General features: G+C 43.8%; 1 protein-coding gene across 1 annotated transcript; it reads right to left on the bottom strand.

Annotated features, from left to right (window-relative positions):
• Positions 1-6,039: 6,039 nt before the first annotated feature.
• LOC308377642 (transgelin-3-like) lies at positions 6,040-17,866 on the bottom strand (the record flags this gene model as incomplete). The annotated part of the gene is made up of 4 exons (XM_080854371.1): positions 6,040-6,181; positions 6,463-6,565; positions 15,549-15,723; positions 17,672-17,866. The coding sequence occupies 4 exons, from the start codon at positions 17,864-17,866 to the stop codon at positions 6,040-6,042; spliced, it is 615 nt and encodes a 204-aa protein (XP_080710497.1).
• Positions 17,867-19,446: the final 1,580 nt, after the last annotated feature.

Genomic DNA, 19,446 nt, shown 5'->3' with positions numbered 1-19,446 from the left:
ATTGTCATGAAATTGTCACCACATGTTGGTAACAACCCAAGTAATCCATACATACAAAGAAAAAAACCAAATACATTCAGAAATTAAGTAATGTGTATTAATGTGAAATAACACAGGAAAAAAGTATTGAACACATGAAGAAAGGGAGGTGCAAAAAGGAATGGAAAGCCAAAAAAACTGCTGGAATCTTTCAGTAATTAGAAGGCAATCTGGCCCCTAGTCAGTGCAAATTAATATCCCAACTGATGGCCTATAAAAAGGTGTCTCATTACCAAGGTGTCACACAAGAAGCAACTCATGATTGGTAAAAGCAAAGAGCTCTTTCAAGACCTTTGCAACCTTATTGTTGCAAGACATACTCATGGCATTGGTTACAGATGCATTTCTAAACTTCTGAATATTCCAGTGAGCACTATTTCGGGCCATAATCTAGAAGTGGAAAGAACATCTTTTCACCATAAACTGGCCACGACCAGGTGCTACTCGCAAGATTTCTGACAGAGGAGTGAAAAGAATTATCAGAAGAGTTGTCAAAGAGCCAAGGACCACTCGTGGAGAGCTTCAGTAAGACCTGGAATTTGCAGGTACAGTTGTTTAAAAGAAAACAATAAGTAATGCACTCAACCCCCATGGCCTGTATGCACGCTCTCCACATAAGACTCCATTGCTGAAGAAAATGCATGTTGAAGCTCGTTTAAAGTTCGCAGCACGAAATTTGGACAAGCCTGTGAAATACTGGGAGAATATGGTCTGGTCAGATGAGAGCAAAATTGAACTCTTTGGATGACATAATGCACACCATGTTTGTAGGAGACATGGCACTGCACATCATCCCAACAGTGAAGTTTGAAGGTGGGAACATCATGGTGTGGGACTGCTTTTCAGCATATGGTACTGGCAAATGTCACACAATTGAAGCAAGGATGAATGGAAAAAATGTATCAAGACATTCTTAATTAAAATCTGCTGCCATCTACCAGGATGATGAAGATGTAACAAAGGTGGACATTTCAGCAAGACAATGAACAGCCAAGGAAACTCTAAATTGGTTTCAGAGAAAGAAAATAAAGCTGCTAGAATGGCCAAACCAATCACCTGACTTGAATCCAATTGAAAATCTATGGAAAGAACTGAAGATCAGAGTTCATAGAAGAGGCCCAGGGAACTTTCAAGAATTGAAGCCTTTTTGTGTTGAAGAATGGGTCAAACTCACATCTGAGCAATGCATACAAGTAGTTTCTCCATACAGGAAGTGTCTTGAAGCTGTGAAAGGCTTTTGTACAAAGTATTCAATAAATATCAGTAAGCGTGTTCAATACTTTTTTCCTGTGTCATTTCATATTATTAGACACAACTTAATTTCTGAACTAATTTGTTTTGGTTTCTTTGTATGTTTGGATTACCTGGGTTGTTACAAACATCTGGTGAAAATTTCATGTCAATACCACCTTTGGAAATATATTTACTGAGAAAAAAGGTGACGTGTTCAATACTTATTTTACCCGCTGTAGATGATAAGCAAAACTCAGATGTTAGTATCAAAGAATATCAGTGAATCCATTATTTATCAGTAATTTGTTAAATTATATTTATAATCAAATGCTAATGATTTCTGTATACAATACAAAAATATCTATGAGAATAAACATGTGTTGATGTCCCTGTCAAAGAATAAAAAATATGAACATATCTCACTTGTACTTGCCTCTCTGCACTGGCTCCCTGTCAAAAGTGATTTCAGAGTACTCCTTCCAAAATACATGGTGTGTTTTATATCCTAATGTTATCCTACTGATGTGTTCTGTGGTGTAAGGAGTAAAGCATGTGAACCCTCTGATGAGTTATGTGTCGTAAGGAGAAAAGGATGTTAACCCTCTGATGAGTTCTGTGTCGTAAGGAGTAAAGGATGTTAAGGGTGATATATGCTCCGTTTTAGACGCAACGTGTAAGCACGTAAGATACACAAGAGCCCCTTGCGCAGTAAAATACCCCCCCTTACGTGCTTAAGTGCGTCGCCCAAAATGTCTGACTCCGACAAAGAGCCTCCGGCCTCACGCAGCTCGCAAAGACGGTGATTGGCTGGCTAACCACAGACGTTCACAGAGTCTCACGTTTCCGGTTTCATAGCATACTACAGTCTTTTTTAGACCCAGACTTTTTTTTAATCATGAATACCCTGCAGACCGTCTCACAAGCCTTTTCTTGTGGATTATGAACAAACATAGCAGAAGAGGTCCGAAGACATGAACTCCTTTACAAACCCTCTTTAAACACTTATAAGGACGCTCAAATGACCGCAAATTTATGGAGAGAATATCCCATTCTCACCCACGATTGTTTGGAGAGAATGTGCTAATTCACTGAACAAATACTTTCATATTCATTTTCCACCACTTGTGAGTAATGGTGATATCATTCATTGAGTTCATATTGAAGTGAATCAATCAATTGCACCCACGAGTTGGATATGAACACCATTGTATTTAAAAGCAGCAACATGATGGTATACCTGGTGATTCTCTCGCTGTTAACCTCTCATCTTTGAATAAGGTAACTCATAAACACATCGTTTTGGCCGTCATTAAAAGATGTGTCAATAAACGAACTTCTGCATCATGTGATCTGTCTTTTTCGCCACTGGTACTGAATTGCTAACCTTTGTATTTTGTGTAACACATGTATTCATAACATCAAGCCTTTCGCCCACTACACTTTCACGCTCCGGTAAGTTGTTTTCCTTTGTCCTGCTGCAATAAATACGCTTACTTCACTCAAAATTAAACCTACAGTTCTGGCGTTGATTTGCTTTGCAACACGCACAATCCTTAGGGAACCTTAAGGAACCGTGAATCAAAACTTGTCTAAAACAAGTCCCTTGTGTAAATTACGTGCTTACGGTTCTGCGTCTAAAACGACCCTAAATCAGCCTTTAACTCTGATGAGTTCTGTGTCATAAGGAGTAAAGGATGTGAACCCTCTGAGTAGTTCTGTGTCGTAAGGAGTAAAGGATGTTAACCCTCTGATGAGTTCTGTGTCGTAAGGAGTAAAGGATGTTAACCCTCTGATGAGTTCTGTGTCGTAAGGAGTAAAGGATGTTAACCCTCTGATGTGTTCTGTGTCGTAAGGAGTAAAGGATGTTAACCCTCTGAGTAGTTCTGTGTCGTAAGGAGTAAAGAATGTTAACCCTCTGATGAGTTCTGTGTCGTAAGGAGTAAAGGATGTTAACCCTCTGATGTGTTCTGTGTCGTAAGGAGTAAAGGATGTTAACCCTCTGAGTAGTTCTGTGTCGTAAGGAGTAAAGGATGTGAACCCTCTGATGAGTTCTGTGTCGTAAGGAGTAAAGGATGTTAACCCTCTGATGAGTTCTGTGTCGTCAGGAGTAAAGGATGTTAACCCTCTGATGAGTTCTGTGTCGTCAGGAGTAAAGGATGTTAACCCTCTGAGTAGTTCTGTGTCGTAAGGAGTAAAGGATGTTAACCCTCTGATGAGTTCTGTGCCGTAAGGAGTAAAGGATGTTAACCCTCTGATGAGTTCTGTGTCGTCAGGAGTAAAGGATGTTAACCCTCTGAGTTCTGTGTCGTAAGGAGTAAAGGATGTTAACCCTCTGATGAGTTCTGTGTCGTAAGGAGTAAAGGATGTTAACCCTCTGATGAGTTCTGTGTCGTCAGGAGTAAAGGATGTTAACCCTCTGATGAGTTCTGTGTCGTCAGGAGTAAAGGATGTTAACCCTCTGATGAGTTCTGTGTCGTAAGGAGTAAAGGATGTTAACCCTCTGATGAGTTCTGTGTCGTAAGGAGTAAAGGATGTTAACCCTCTGATGAGTTCTGTGTCGTCAGGAGTAAAGGATGTTAACCCTCTGATGAGTTCTGTGTCGTCAGGAGTAAAGGATGTTAACCCTCTGAGTAGTTCTGTGTCGTAAGGAGTAAAGGATGTTAACCCTCTGATGAGTTCTGTGTCGTAAGGAGTAAAGGATGTTAACCCTCTGATGAGTTCTGTGTCGTAAGGAGTAAAGGATGTTAACCCTCTGAGTAGTTCTGTGTCGTCAGGAGTAAAGGATGTTAACCCTCTGATGAGTTCTGTGTCGTAAGGAGTAAAGGATGTTAACCCTCTGATGAGTTCTGTGTCGTAAGGAGTAAAGGATGTTAACCCTCTGATGAGTTCTGTGTCGTCAGGAGTAAAGGATGTTAACCCTCTGATGAGTTATGGGTCGTGTTAAACAAACTTTATTGCTTCTTCATGGTGGATAGAACATGTGTATACCCTTACAAAACCCTTCCCACAGCAACGCCATCTTATCATTTCAGTCTAAAACTCATATGAACACAAATAATGATACCAGCAAGTTCTTATTTCTTAGTAATACTTAAAGAACTCGCAATACTTTATGTTTGGCTTATATACTGTATAGATATATACTATATAATTTGGATTGTGCATATAGTTCAGATTGTCTGGTCAATAATGCAGCGTCTTATTTGTGATGAGTCACAGTATCTTTGAGTGGTTTCTTTATAGGGTTATCTGCCTTAATGGCCACATGTTGGAGATTGATCATCATGCAACACACACAGAGGCACGCATGCACAAACGCACGCACACACACACACACACACATTCAGATTTAACCTGTGATGTCATACTATACTAAAACAAACAGTTTAAACAGTTATTTTTAGATTGCTGTTGCTGCCAAGACACTTTTTTATGGCAAATTTGGCAACAGAGCATTCATGTGACATCAGTAACCTTTATATGTGACATCATTCCATAAATAGATACTTTAACATCCCTGAATAAGTGTCACAAGAAATGAAAATCAATAATTTAATCAAACAATCAAAATAAAAACTCTCTAAAATAATATTTGGAATATAAAGAAAAGTATAAATATAGGTAATAATTTCCTCAATAAAAAGTGAAACTGAAGCTGAGCTCAATATTACTCCATGTGCATCACAGCTGCTAAACCACTAGGCCTGTTGGCATGGCAACACTAGACATGTTCATCGCCATGACATCTCTGTTCCCGTGTTCCATCCTCAGATCCCTGTAGGACAGAATCAGAATCAGAACAGAACACAATGAGAGAGAGAGTGGCCTACCGTCGCACACACACACACACACACACACACACACACACACACAGACACACACACAGACACACACACCTACATCAGAACAGAACACAATGAGAGAGAATGGCCTACCATCAGCTAGGGCTCACAATGACCCCCACCCATTACATAAAACACACACACACACACACACATACATCATATAGCCCTGGGTGCCATAACAGGTCACACACACTCACACACGCGCACAGGCACACACACACACACAGGCACACACCTCTACATGAATTGGCGCGATCTGCCGTAGCTGGTCACACACACACACACACACACTCACACTCACACACACACAAACACACCTCTACAAGATCTGCCGCGGGGTGCCGTAGCTGGTCAAACACACACACACACACACACAGGGGTGCCATAGCTTGTCACACACACACACACAAACACCTCTACATGATCTGGCGTGGGGTGCGGTAGCTGGTCACACACACATACACCTCTACATGATCTGACAGGGGGTGCCGTAGCTGGTCACACACACACACACACACACACACACACACACACACACACACACACACACACCTCTACATGATCTGGCGGGGGGTGCCGTAGCTGGTCACACACACACACACACCTCTACATTATCTGGCGTGGGGTGCCGTAGCTGCTCACACACACACACACACACACACACACACACACACACACACACACACACACACACACACACACACACACACACACACACACACACACACACACACACACACACACACACACAGCTGTACATGATCTGGCGAGGGGTGGCGTAGCTGGTCACACACACACACACACACACACACACACACACACACACACCTCTACATGATCTGGCGGGGGGTGCCGTAGCTGGTCACACACACACACACACACACACACACACACACACACACACACACACACACACACACCTCTACATGATCTGGCGGGGGGTGCCGTAGCTTGTCATGCCCGCCTGTGACGCCCCCCGGTGCCCCCCCATCTGCTGCCCAATGTAGCTCCGCCCATGACGCAGCTGCTCCTCAGTGAAGCTCCGCCTATTTCCCTTTGGCTTCCTGTAGACACACCCACAGTGGAGGGAGAGCGGGAGAGAGGGAGGGAGAGAGGGAGAGAAGGAGAGAGAGAGAGAAAGGCAGGGAGAGATAGAGGGAGAGAAAATAGATACAGTAAGATCCAGATGAAGGGATAGACAGATCAAGGACAGATGAAAGATAGAGAGGAGTGAAGGAGAGATGAAGGGATAGACAGATCAAGGACAGATGAAAGATAGAGAGGAGTGAAGGAGAGATGTTCAGACAGACGAAGAGAGTGAAAGATTGAAAGAGCATCTGCTCACCTGTGGAACCAGTCTCTGTTGCCATGGAAATATCCATCATCCTTAGTCACAGCCTCACTGCCCAACGCCACCAGAGTCCGCTGAACTGCTGCCATGTCCTTCCCTGAAACAAGACAGACAGACAAAACAGACAGAACGGCATTGAGACAGACACAGAGACAGGCATTGAGACAGACGGACACAGAGACAGACAGATAGAGAGAGACAGTGAGACAGACAGACAGACAGTGTAGTGTTTAATAAGGATCTATTTCTTATGTGTAAGCACTCACCTATGCATAGTTCTACTATTGGTTATTCGCCATGCGCATGTATACTTGCAGAACCTCAAGTTCTCAAACCAAGTGATGTTTCACGTGTGAACTTAACCTCCGAGTGAGCCTGATTGTTTTATTAATAAGTAGTTGCATAGACACGACAAATTGGCGACGAGAAATCTACAAACCTAACAAGCAAATGGAGTTTTAAAGTTCATGGAATGAGACGTTGACTGGAGGGAAGGAAAGTGAAACGAACAGCAATAGAGGAGTAGCAAGGCTAATGGAGGATGAGTGAGTAAACGCGAATAGCTCACATTAAACGACGCATCAGTAGCCTACATTTAAACGGTAAATATCAGACTAAAGATGGCTTACGTTGGGAAGGTAGACGAGTTTGATAGTGCTAATGAAGACTGGGAAGCGTACAGGGAAAGAGTGAAATTGTATTGTGATGCCAATGATGTGGAGGAAGATAAAAAAGTTTCCGTTCTGCTCAGTCTAATTGGAGCTAAGACATACAATCTCCTACGCAACCTAGTTAGCCCAGCCAAACCGTCCAGCAAGACATTCGATGATATTCAGAAGATTTTGCAAAACCATCTTAAGCCTAAACCTGTAGTGATAGTGGAAAAATTCAGATTCCATAAAAGGGATCAAGCAAAGGATGAAAGCATTTCTGACTACATGGCCGAACTGCGCAAACTTTCACAAAATTGCGATTTCAAAGATTGGCTTTCTGATGCATTAAGGGGCAGACTAGTATGTGGCATGCATTGCTCAAGCACACAAAAGAGGCTACTGTCAGAAAAGGACTTGGACTTAGAAAAAGCACTGGCTATTGCAATTGCAATGGAAACAGCAGCTAAGGATGCATCAGAATTACAAAAGAAAAGCCTTGAAAATGAAATGCATAAAATTACCATAAATAACACAAAATGGCAGAATTGTTACAGATGTGGAAAATCCTCTCATGAAGCAGATGACTGTTGGTTCAAAGACAAGACCTGCAGAAAATGCCACAAACAAGGTCACATGTAGAAAGAGTGTGTAAATCAGACAAAAAGCACAGCCAAAGAGAAACAACTGACAAAAACAAAAGTTTCAGGCAAAAAGCAAAACACATGCACAAAGTGACAGAATATGGAAATTCTGATAATACAGATAGTGATGAAGAAGACCTGTCATGCTTAGAACTGCACAACATCACAGAAGCAGATAGGAAAATCAAATGGATAACAACAGAAGTTGAAAATGGAGCTGGACACAGGTTCAGCTTTGTCCATAATCTCTGAAGCTGACTACAAAAGCTACAGCTAGAAAAGACCCCAGTGATGTTAAACATACACTGGTGAGAAAGTGTCTCCCAAAGGAAAACTTAAAGTGGATGTGACTTATGGTGACAAGCCACACAAGTTGGAGCTCTATGTGTTGAAAAATGGTGGACCAGCTCTTTTCGGGCGAGAGTGGTTAAGAAAAATCCAGCTTGATTGGCATGCGATTAAAGCCCTCAACATATCTCTAAGCCTCAAGAGCCACAACTGTAGCTCTAAACAAAGACTGTTTCAGCTCTTAGAAGAGCATGCAAAAGTGTTCGAGAAAGGCATTGGCAAGCTGAAACACATTAAAGCAAAGATTGAATTGGATGATAATGCGACACCGAGATTTCACAAGGCACGTCCAGTGACATATGCACTGCATCCAAAGATTGATGCAGAACTTCTGAGCCTGGAGGAATCTAACATTCTCTCCAAAGTTGACTGGAGCGACTGGGCTACAACGATTGTTCCAGTGATTAAAAAAGGGAATAGTGGAGGTGTTCGCTTATGTGGCGATTTCAAGGTGACCATTAATCCGGTGCTGCGTACTGTACAGTATCCTCTACCACGAATCGAAGACATCTTCTCATCTCTAGCTGGAGGGGAGAAGTTTTCAAAATTGACCTGTCTCAGGCCTACCTTCAGATGGAAGTGGAGGAATCGAGTAAGAAGTTGATAACCATCAACACGCATAAGGGATTGTACCAGTATAATAGGCTTGTATTTGGCGTCGCATCCGCTCCAGCCATCTGGCAAAGAGCAATGGAACAAGTACTTCAGGATATACCAAGAACACAGTGTTATCTCGATGACATCTTGATCACAGGAAGTAAGTAAGTAAGTAAGTACGTTTTATTTATAGAGCACATTTACACACATCATACACTGACCAAAGTGCTGTACAATAAGATAAAAATAATACAAATAATAATGATAATTAAAAATAACAATAACAATAATAATAATAATAATAATAATAATAATAATAATAATAATAATAATAATAATAATAAATAAAGATCAAAAGTGAATAAAATACAACAACACAATAATACATAGAGGTCATAACAATAAAAAGGGGGAACATTCATTCCCAGGCATACAACACAGACATGAACAGGAGGTAGGCTAAAAGGTCAAGGGGCAAGGAAGGCCAGGGAGTAGAGGTGGGTTTTTAGCCTAGATTTGAAGGCAGAAATGAAGGGGGCGGATCTAATGTCCAGGGGGAGCTGGTTCCACAGACGTGGAGCAGCAATGGCAAAGGCTCTATCACCTCTCTGCTTAAGCCGTGAGTGTGGCACATACAGAAGCCCTTTGTTAGAGGATCTGAGGGACCTTTGGGCAGAGTGGGGCTGAACAAGCTCAGTGATATAGCCCGGGGCCAGTCCATTGAGTGCCTTATAACGAATAAAACAATTTGAAATTGGATCCTAAAAATAACTGGGAGCCAGTGCAAGGAGGCCAGAATGGGTGTGATGTGCTCGTGCCTCCTGGTGCCAGTTAAAAGACGCGCAGCTGCATTTTGGACCAGCTGCAGATGTGTGAGTGAGGATTGGGGGAGGCCAAGTTGCAATAATCCAGCCGTGATGTAATAAAGGCATGGATAACTATCTCAAGGTCGTTGTGGGATAGGAAGGATTTGAGGCGGGAGATCACTCTGAGCTGGTAAAAACAATTTTTGACTACAGTGCTGATCTGTTTGTCAAGACAGAGTTCAGAGTCGAGGATGACACCAAGGTTTCTGGCATGGGGTTTGACAAGAGGCGTGAGCTGACCTACGTTTGACAGTGCAGGAAGAACATCTCCAAAACCTCAGCACAGTGCTCAAAAGACTAAGGGCCTGATTTACTAATATGCGAGCGCTGCTTAATCTGCGTTCGCATATTAACGCACAATGTTTTTGCGCATTTTCCGTGGTATTTATCAAGCCAGATCTGCGCTGGGCAAACTGTGCTTACTCCGCCCTTTAAAGAGCCTGATTTACTAAGATTGATTTGCTAACGCATCTTAATCTGCGCCTTTGCCAGGCGCACATTAACGCACGGTGATTCCCCCCATTTTCCGTGATATTTATCAAGCCAGATACACGCTGGGCAATCATTATTTAGCGCAGCGTTAAAAGACTGGAGAACTTGCCAGCAAGTTACCGCCACCATGGAGATTCGAAGAAGAAAAAACTAAGGTTCAGCGAATAGATAGCGAGATAGATATATTGGTTCCCGTTCGCTCAATCACTGAACCTGATTCAATGGGTTATATTGTTGTTTTGCCCGCCATCACCTACAGCAAGATGTTTAAAAGAACACGATTATAAATAATGTGCTATTGGTGGCATTAATGCATAAACTGTCTATTATAACAATATAGATGTGTACATGGCGAGATTAATACGTTCTAAAAGGGACATGGGTTCACTACAATATATCCCAACTGAAACAAATACATTCACCAAGTAGCCAGGCCTCTCCAAAATCACCGTTGCTCAATCATGGATAGATGGCACTATTCCGGAAGATAAAACTGTCATAGACAGACCACTACCACGTAAGTAATGGTCATGTTGGCATCACATATGACCTGGACATTCATTGAATATGTGTGCTTTCTGTTTCGGTAAACGTGTTTGTGGATTGACGGTGGGACTGTTTGCATGTGGGTGCGATCAATTTCTCCAATTACGTTCTGAAAGTTTAATTTCATATGAATATATGAATTATATAAGTTGAAAAAAATATTTCTGTTCGCTGTCTCTGTCTATGTCTTTGCCTTGCTGCTGCCATATCAACGTTTTCAGACTCAGTGGAAATGCGCTTCCTGGTTAAGACGTGCTTTTATGAGGCGGAGAATTAGCCTGCAAATCAGAGATGTGCGCTCGCCGGGCAGTTTAGTAAATACCACGCAGTTAATCATTAGGCGCACTCCTCCCATTAAATAGCGCTTCACGCCTACGTTACCACCCAAGTTTCCGAACCATCCCACCTGTTTGCAGGTACACACCCTCAAAGCGTTAATATGCGACTCTACTCAAATGCGACCCCTTAGTAAATACCGTTTTATGTTTACGACCGCTATTTTACGCCAGAAATGGCCGCAATCCTGTTAGTAAATCAGGCCCTAAGTGACTATGGCCTAAGGGCGAAGAGAGAAAAATGCGAGTTTTTTAAGAGTGAGATATCTTATTGTGGTCACGTCATTGACAGATTTGGCTTACATAAATCACAAGACAAAGTGGAAGCGGTGCTAAAAGCCCCGAGACCAGAAAATGTGTCACAGCTAAGATCATATTTGGGCCTGGTCAACTATTACCACAAGTTTCTACCAAACCTCGCTTCAGTAGTGCATCCACTGAACACACTGTTACAGCTGGGAACTAAATGGGAGTGGTCAGAAAAATGTGAAAAAGCTTTCAAGGAAACAAAAAGACTGATAACCTCTGATAAGCTACTTACCCATTATGATCCATCACGGCCCATACGCCTGGCCTGCGACGCATCTCCTTATGGCATTGCTGCCGTCCTGTCACACACCATGGCTAATGGGTCTGAGCGTCCAATTGCATACACGTCAAGGGGTGCTGAGCGCAATTATGCCCAGATCGACAGGGAGGCCCTTAGCCTGGTGTGGGGCATAAAGAAGTTTCACCACTACCTTTTCGGCCAAAGGTTCACGCTAGTGACAGACGCTGTTCCTGGGAGCTCACTCATATGATATCGAGTTCAAGGGTACGAAGCAACACTGTAATGCTGATGGCTTGTCACGCCTCCCACTGTTGACAACTGAGGAGGAAAAGCCTACAGCTGGAGCTCCAGCAGAAGTGTTCCATACAACGTTGGTGGAACAGCTACCAGTGACAAACTCTGTGATTCAGAGAGAAACACAAAAAGATCCTACACTATCAAAAGTGTATGACATCATAGTACAAGGTTGGCCAGCACATGGAAATGCCATGTTTCCAGACTTTTCAGTGAGACGTGACCAGCTCTCTGTTTGCCAGCGAACTCTGATGTGTGGATCACGTGTAGTTGTACCCCCCAAGCTTCGCGGTAGAGTGTTGGAAAATCTACACGAAGGTCACCTTGGCACTGTTAAAATGAAAAGCCTGGCTCACAGTTACGTATGGTGGCCAGGGATTGATAGACAGATTGAAGATATCACCAAGACCTGTGCAGGATGCCACAATGTTCAGAATGTGCCCCCACCGGCACCCTTACACCCGTGGGAGTCGCCATCGGCACCCTGGCAGAGAGTGCATATTGATCATGAACTCCATGTTCTTAATAGCTGTGGACGCCCACTCAAAATGGCCAGAGGTAATACAAATGAAAACCACAACCTCAGAAAGGACTATTTCTGTACTTAGGAACATCTTTTCCAGGAATGGCATACCTGAGCACATTGTGAGCGATAATGGTCCACAGTTTACTTCAGACTAGTTTACACTAGCATCAAGCATTTCAAGTCAGCTCCACACCACCCTGCAACAAATGGGTTGGCAGAACGGTTTGTTCAAACTGTTACATACCAGCTCATCTGATACGCAACAAATGAAGCACAGAACAGAATGGGCTCGTATCTAGGGGGTATTTATTAAACAAAAGGCTAAATGCAACAGAGAATTTCGATCTTCCAAAATAGAACAACGAGGAAGGCCCGAATAGCGTGGTGGCACGCAGCTGAAGGAGAACGTCCTGGTCGACGATCCCGGCCTTAAAACATAACGGGCTCCTCCCACGGCTGACAGGCAACACCTGCACACAATACAGCAGTAGACAAAAGTAATGGCAAACGAAATAAGGGAAAACAGTGACCCCTTAGGCAGGAGGACGTAACACCTCCCCAACAAAATGGTGACTAAAGTCTCCATAACTAACTATGTACAAAGGGTTTGCTATGCACCACACCCACTGGCAGGGATGCGTGCGGCAGCGCAATTACAGTAAACAAAGGCCATGCTGCACACAAAGTACAACTTTCATACTCACCACTCATAACGCAAGCATGCACACAGGCTCACCAACAATCGGCAACAAACACAGTCAAACACTCCCAGGCGTACAAAAACACATCCATGACGAAAACAAACAGAGAACCGCGACATACGATTATTCCTAACCATAGGCAGGTAAATTAGGGCTAAGGCACCCGTGATAAGGCATCAGCGATGACATTATTGGTGCCGCGAATATGCTTGATCAAGAGGTTAAATGGCTGCAAGATCAAGCTCCACCGCATCAGACGCTGGTTAGAGTTTCTCATACGGTGGAGGAACTTCATGCGGTCGTGATCACTGAATACGACAACTTGTTCAGATGCTCCTAAATACACCTCGAAGTGCTGGACCGCTAGAACAAGGGCCAGCGTTTCCTCCTCAATGGTCGAATACCGCCGTTGCTGGTGGTTAAACTTCTTTGAGAAGTAGCAAAGGGGGTGATCGACAGTTTCAGCACCATTCTGCAGAAGGACAGCGCCAGCACCTTGGTCGCTAGCGTCAACGGCCAGAAAGAACAGTGTTGAAAAATCGGGTGCGGCCAACACCGGTGCAGAAATCAACAATGCCTTCACGTTTTCAAAGACCTTTTGACACTGTTCGGTCCACTGAAACGGCACTTTAGGGCTAAGCAGGTCAGTTAGTGGCGCCACTACCGCAGAGAAGTTTTTACAAAACCCACGGTAGTAACCCACCATTCCTAGGAAACGTCAGAGCTTGCGGCGATCCGCAGGGGCAGGAAAGTCACAGGTGGCAGAGACTTTTGCATCCAAAGGACACACCTGACCAAATAGGTCACTGTCGCTTTGCCAAATTCGCATTTTGCCAGATTGATGGTAAGTCTGGCAGAGGAAAGATGTTGGAAAGATGTTGGAAAAGTTCCCGAATTTGGTCACAATGAGCAGGCCATGTCTCTTTAAGAAGTCAATCAAAGCCATGGCAAAGGAAAACTGCACCCTTCAGCATAAAGTGGACAATTTTCTTTTTGTGTATCGGAACTCTGTCCATTCAACAACAAATCAAACTCCAGCAATGCTGTTTATGAACAGGCCTTTGAGAGCTCGCATTGACCTCCTAAAACCCAACTTGCGGAGGGAAGTGCAGAACAAACAATTCAACACATTGTCAAGTGAGGCAGCAAGGAGCTTTGATGTTGGACAGCAAGTTCTGGCTTGTGACTATCGAGAAAACAAGTGGACACCGGGACGGATTGTGACAAGAAATGGACCACTGATGTACGAGGTGGATGTTGGAGAGAAGACATGAGACGTCATGTCGATCAGTTACTGACAAGCAGCCAAACAGTACCTCTGAGCTGCCTGCATCCAACCAACAAGACCCAACACCAGATACACCATCAAACACACAGCTCATTCCTGTTCATGACACACCAAAGACTATGACGCCTGCAAAGGAAAGTGTGTCCCCAGAGAAGACACCACAGGGTCCAAGGCGTTACCCAGAAAGAACCAGGGCACCACCTAAAAGACTGGAGTTGTAATTAATTGTCTTATTTACAGGTGGCTGTAACAAAGTTATAGAATGTTAAAAAAAACAAAAAAAACAATGTACTAATGCAACCACTGTACAATTTCAAACAGGTTCTGTAAAGCAGAATGTTTTGTTGTATTTTTGCACATTTAATTGTGGAGTGTTAATCTAAAAAGGGAGGAGTGTAGTGTTTAATAAGGATCTATTTCTTATGTGTAAGCACTCACCTATGCATTGTTCTACTATTGGTTATTCGCCATGCGCATGTATACTTTTAATGCAGAACCTCAAGTAAACCAAGTGATGTTTCACGTGTGAACTTAACCTCCGAGTGAGCCTGATTGTTTTATTAATAAGTAGTCGCATAGACACGACAGAGAGAGAGACAGAGAGACAGACAGAGAGACAGACAGACAGACAGACAGACAGACAGACAGACAGACAGAGATACAGAGAGACAGACTCACAGACGGACAGATAGACAGACACCGTAGATGTATGTAACCGTGCAGTTTTTGCAGCACTCACACACTACCAGTGACCTTTCACCCCGTGACCCCGTGACACTGTGTTAGGTATTTTCTACCTGCATGCTGGTTTAGAGAGGAGTCACCGGACGAAGCTTTTTGTTGTAGCAAGATAAGTTTACTTGGTAAATGGTGATACAATACAGCCGTCAATGCAGTGCAGTCAAAAATGTTACATCAGCACTACACCGACAGCTGGTTCTGACTTCATACAGACAATGTTCAAACATTTAAAGCCCTAGCCAAGTGATGTCACTCTGGGCCCACAAGCTGGCCATCTATCGATCATGGGATGGTGACATACCGTCTGGTCCACTCTGTACACTCTCTGCTTCTTGTAAAATCCCTGCTAACAGAACTTCTGCATTTCTTGATCTGCTGACACATCTCAACTGTCTAACTGCCTTCAACATCTATTACTTGACCCATAGCACAGTGTTCTGCAGACTGCTTGGTCATTGTGAGTTGTTACTTCAAATTTGATCTTACACCTGTGAGCCCTCACCTTCCCAGAGGTCCACGGTCTGGAAGATGTCGTTGCGGCTGACCCCGTACATCTCCGAGGCGTTGAGAAAGAGAGAGATCTTCTCCATCTGACCGAACGCCATCTTGGTCTGCGCAATCCTCCGGACGGGCGGGGTCTCCGGGGGGTAGAGACTGTTGATGAGACGACACAGAATCTGGAGGGAGAGAGGGAAAGAGATAGAGGGAGACATAGAGAGAGAGAGAGGGAGAGAGAGAGGGGAGAGGGAGAGAGAGCTGTTATTCACCAGTAGGAGAGGTAGATGTGGAGACTTCACCTCAGGGTTCATTCTTTCCCTCTTTTGCCATCTGTGTTTTTCACTCACTCTTTGTTTCCCCTCTTCCATTCATCTCTCTCTCCTCCGGTAGTGATCCCTATCTCTCTCCTTTTATTCCTTCTATCCATCCTTTCTTTCGTCCACCTCACCTCTCTCCATCTCTGGGCCACCTTCACTTCCTGTCACACCTCCTGTCCCTCCCTCCTTCCTTTTCTCCTATTCCTCCTGTCCCTCCCTCTTTCCTTTTCTCCTATTCCTCCTGTCCCTCCCTCTTTCCTTTTCTCCTATTCCTCCTGTCCCTCCCTCCTTCCTTCCACGTGTCTAGTGAGACACACAGACTGGACTGGAGGGAAATAATCTCTGCATGAGTAAATAAAGAGCGATCACACCGTTACTCAGGAGAGGAGAGAGGAGAGAGAGGAAGAGAGGGAGAGGGGGAGAGGGAGAGAGGGAGATAGGGAGGGAGAGAGAGAGGGAAGGAAGGAGTGAGAGAGGGAGGGAGAGAGGGAGGGACAAAGGGGAGAGAGGAGAGAGGGAGAGAGAGAGAACAGATGGTACCCTATGTGAGCATAGTGGGGAGTGTAAAACACACACACACACACACACACACTCTCTCTCTTACGCTCACACTCACGCTCAAACACACACACTTACGCTCGCACACTCTCTCTCTCTCTCTCTCTCTCTCTCTCTCTCTCTCACACACACACACTCACACACACACACACACACTCACACACACACACACACACACACACACACACACACACACACACACACACACACACACACACACACACACACACACACACACTCCTCACAGGGGGCAGGGCATACATGGAGAGAATGGAACAAGAATGAGAGACAGATGAAACTAGAATGATAAGACTGAAAGTGAAAGGGAGAGAGAGGGAAAAACACAACAGAGAATGACTGCGTCAGAATGTGGACTGTGCCTGACTGGACTGTTAGAGACCTCTGTCTGTGTGTGTGTCTGTGTGTGTCTGTGTGTGTCTGTGTGTGTGTGTGTGTGTGTGTGATATCTTGCTGCCCATTCCAACACCATGCGTCCCCTCTCTGATGCATAAAGGATGACACAGCACTGCAGAAGGATTTACTGTACAACACCACACAGCCAAAGCTGGTCATCCATCAGCCAGTCATCCAGTTAATCCATCAATCAATCAACAATCCATTTCTCGGACAATATCTGTATCTGTCTATCTATCTATCCCGCTACTTGACAATCCATCTATTTATCTATGTGCACATTTATGAAAGGGAGGGAAGAGTAGAGGATAGTAGAGTATAGTGTCTTTAGAGTAGAGTAGAGTAGAGTAGAGTAGTAGTTTGAATAAGTTGCTTGTTCAAGAATGGTGCATGTTTGTCTATAAAGTTTACCATGTCTGTTCTTCAGTTTTATAGGTAAAGTTAAGAGCTGTATCAAGTACACGTCTATATTAACTGTCTGTTCTTTAAAGGTAAAGTTGAGAGCTGTATCAAGTACACGTCTATATTAACTGTCCGTTCTTTAGTTTTATAAGAGAAGTTGAGAGCTGTATCTAGTACACGTCTATATTAACTGTCTGTTCTTTAGTTTTAAAGGTTAAGTTAAGAGCTGTATCAAGTACACGTCTATATTAGCTGTCTGTTCTTTCAAGGTAAGGTTCAGAGCTGTATAAAGTACATGTCTATATATTAACTGTGTCTCAGTTTGTCAAAAGTCACTATCCCTCCATCCATGTTACCCTGGAGACACCCCTCCTTTCCTTCTCCCACCCTACTCTCTGTCTGCAAGAGGCTGTTTACACGGTAACGCTCCACTCACAGTGCCATCCATCAGCCACTCCTGAAAACTCTGTTTCCCGGGCGACGGCTTCTCCACCCCGGACGCTGCGCTCCCATTGGTCAGCTGACCGATGATCCAGTCCACCAGCCGGCTCTCGAGCTCCGGGTCGTACTTCTGGTCGATCTTCTGCTGGACTTCACGACTGAGACCGTAGCTGGGCCCTCGGTTAGACATGACTGCACACACACACACACAAACACACACACACACACGCACACAGTATTACTATCTCTCATAAACATGGGCAAAGGCCTGTGTAAGCAGGTTGATGTGGTTAATAAAACACACTCAAGAACATTGCCATTTTCACCGCGACCACGAATATATGGAGGTTGTGGTTACCGAATGAATAGAGTTACACTCAACTGGATGGGTGGGTTAGGTGTGTGGGGAAATAGGAAAATAGGATGGTTGGTGGATAGACAGACAGACAGACAGACAGACAGATCCATAGATGTTGAGTTAGGGTTAGTTGGTTTTGAGCTGTAAAGTGAGAGACACAGAGGAGAACTATAGAGAATAATGGAGAGATTACAGAGATTGGAGAGAGGGAGAGAGAGAGGGAGAGTGAGAGAGAGAGAGGGAGAGACCTTTACTCCCACAGTATTCATCCATTTATTTGCATCCATTTGTATCCATCTATGTGTGGTACCTGTAAGTTTGTGGATGGCATTGAAGTCACAGAAACAGAAAAGCTCTCTCTCTCTCTCGCCATACCCCCTCATCTCTCTCTCTCCCCTCCCCCCTTCTCTCTCTCTCTCTCTCACACACACACACACAACATGAACATTTTTCATATTTTATTTATGAAGGAGCTCGACAAAGACAGAAACCATCTCGTTTCTATATATCTCGGAAAAAAATATTCCAGTAATATGAATAACAAAAGGCTAAAACATGAATCTCTGGACGTAGCCGTAAAGTTATCCTTCCAAAACAAAAACTGCACAAATATCCTTACGCTATGACGATGCTGTTATCACTACTCACCGCTGACGTTTATTTATAAACGACTCCAAGACAGGGTTTCAACAAAACATAAACAAATCCACGTAAATAAATCCCGCGTAGACTGTCCAGTAGTTATGTTACCTACGCCAACGATCACAAAATTAATTCGTAAGTTTAGATTTGGTAAACTATCGCGTAAGCAAAGCTAATTTGTGGTGGGGTACTTAGCCTACAGTATGGGCAAAGATGGATGCTGCTCTGTCGCTCTCTTGCGTCCACGCCTCCCTCTCCTCCAGTGGTCCTCTACCGTCTGTTCACACACACACACGCACGCACGCACGCACACACACACACCCTCTCTCCTATCTCCACTGGAAAGTTAACATCACTTTTGCATCAGAGGTGGAAAACGAAAGAATACAAACGTATTCCAGTTGAGATATAAATAGCTACCAGTTCATTTCTCTGGCGGTGGAGAAGTAGATTAAATCTAGGAAAAACATTTAATGTTGCAAGAATCCAAGGCTCTTCCAAAGAAGAGAGAGCATTGTGTGCATCATTTATCCTGCAAATTAGAGAGCAAGAGATTGGATGGCTATAATGGGAATAATGTAGATTTGCCACAGACATCAATGTAAATGAGTGTTTGTTTATTTATTAGCAGGAAACCTAGTAAGTCACTTAATACTGGTTTAGAAACAAGTGAAAACATTCACCAAGTGGCACATTACAGTTTGCAAACCAAAATGAAAAGCAACAACCTTTAGGTATCTTACCTGCTCCTGGATGGTATAAATTATAAT

This window comes from Sprattus sprattus (assembly GCF_963457725.1).
Source record: "Sprattus sprattus genome assembly, chromosome: 1".
Lineage (NCBI taxonomy): Eukaryota > Metazoa > Chordata > Actinopteri > Clupeiformes > Clupeidae > Sprattus > Sprattus sprattus.
Note: the sequence above shows the minus strand (reverse complement) of the source record. Positions and strands in the feature narration are given on the sequence as shown.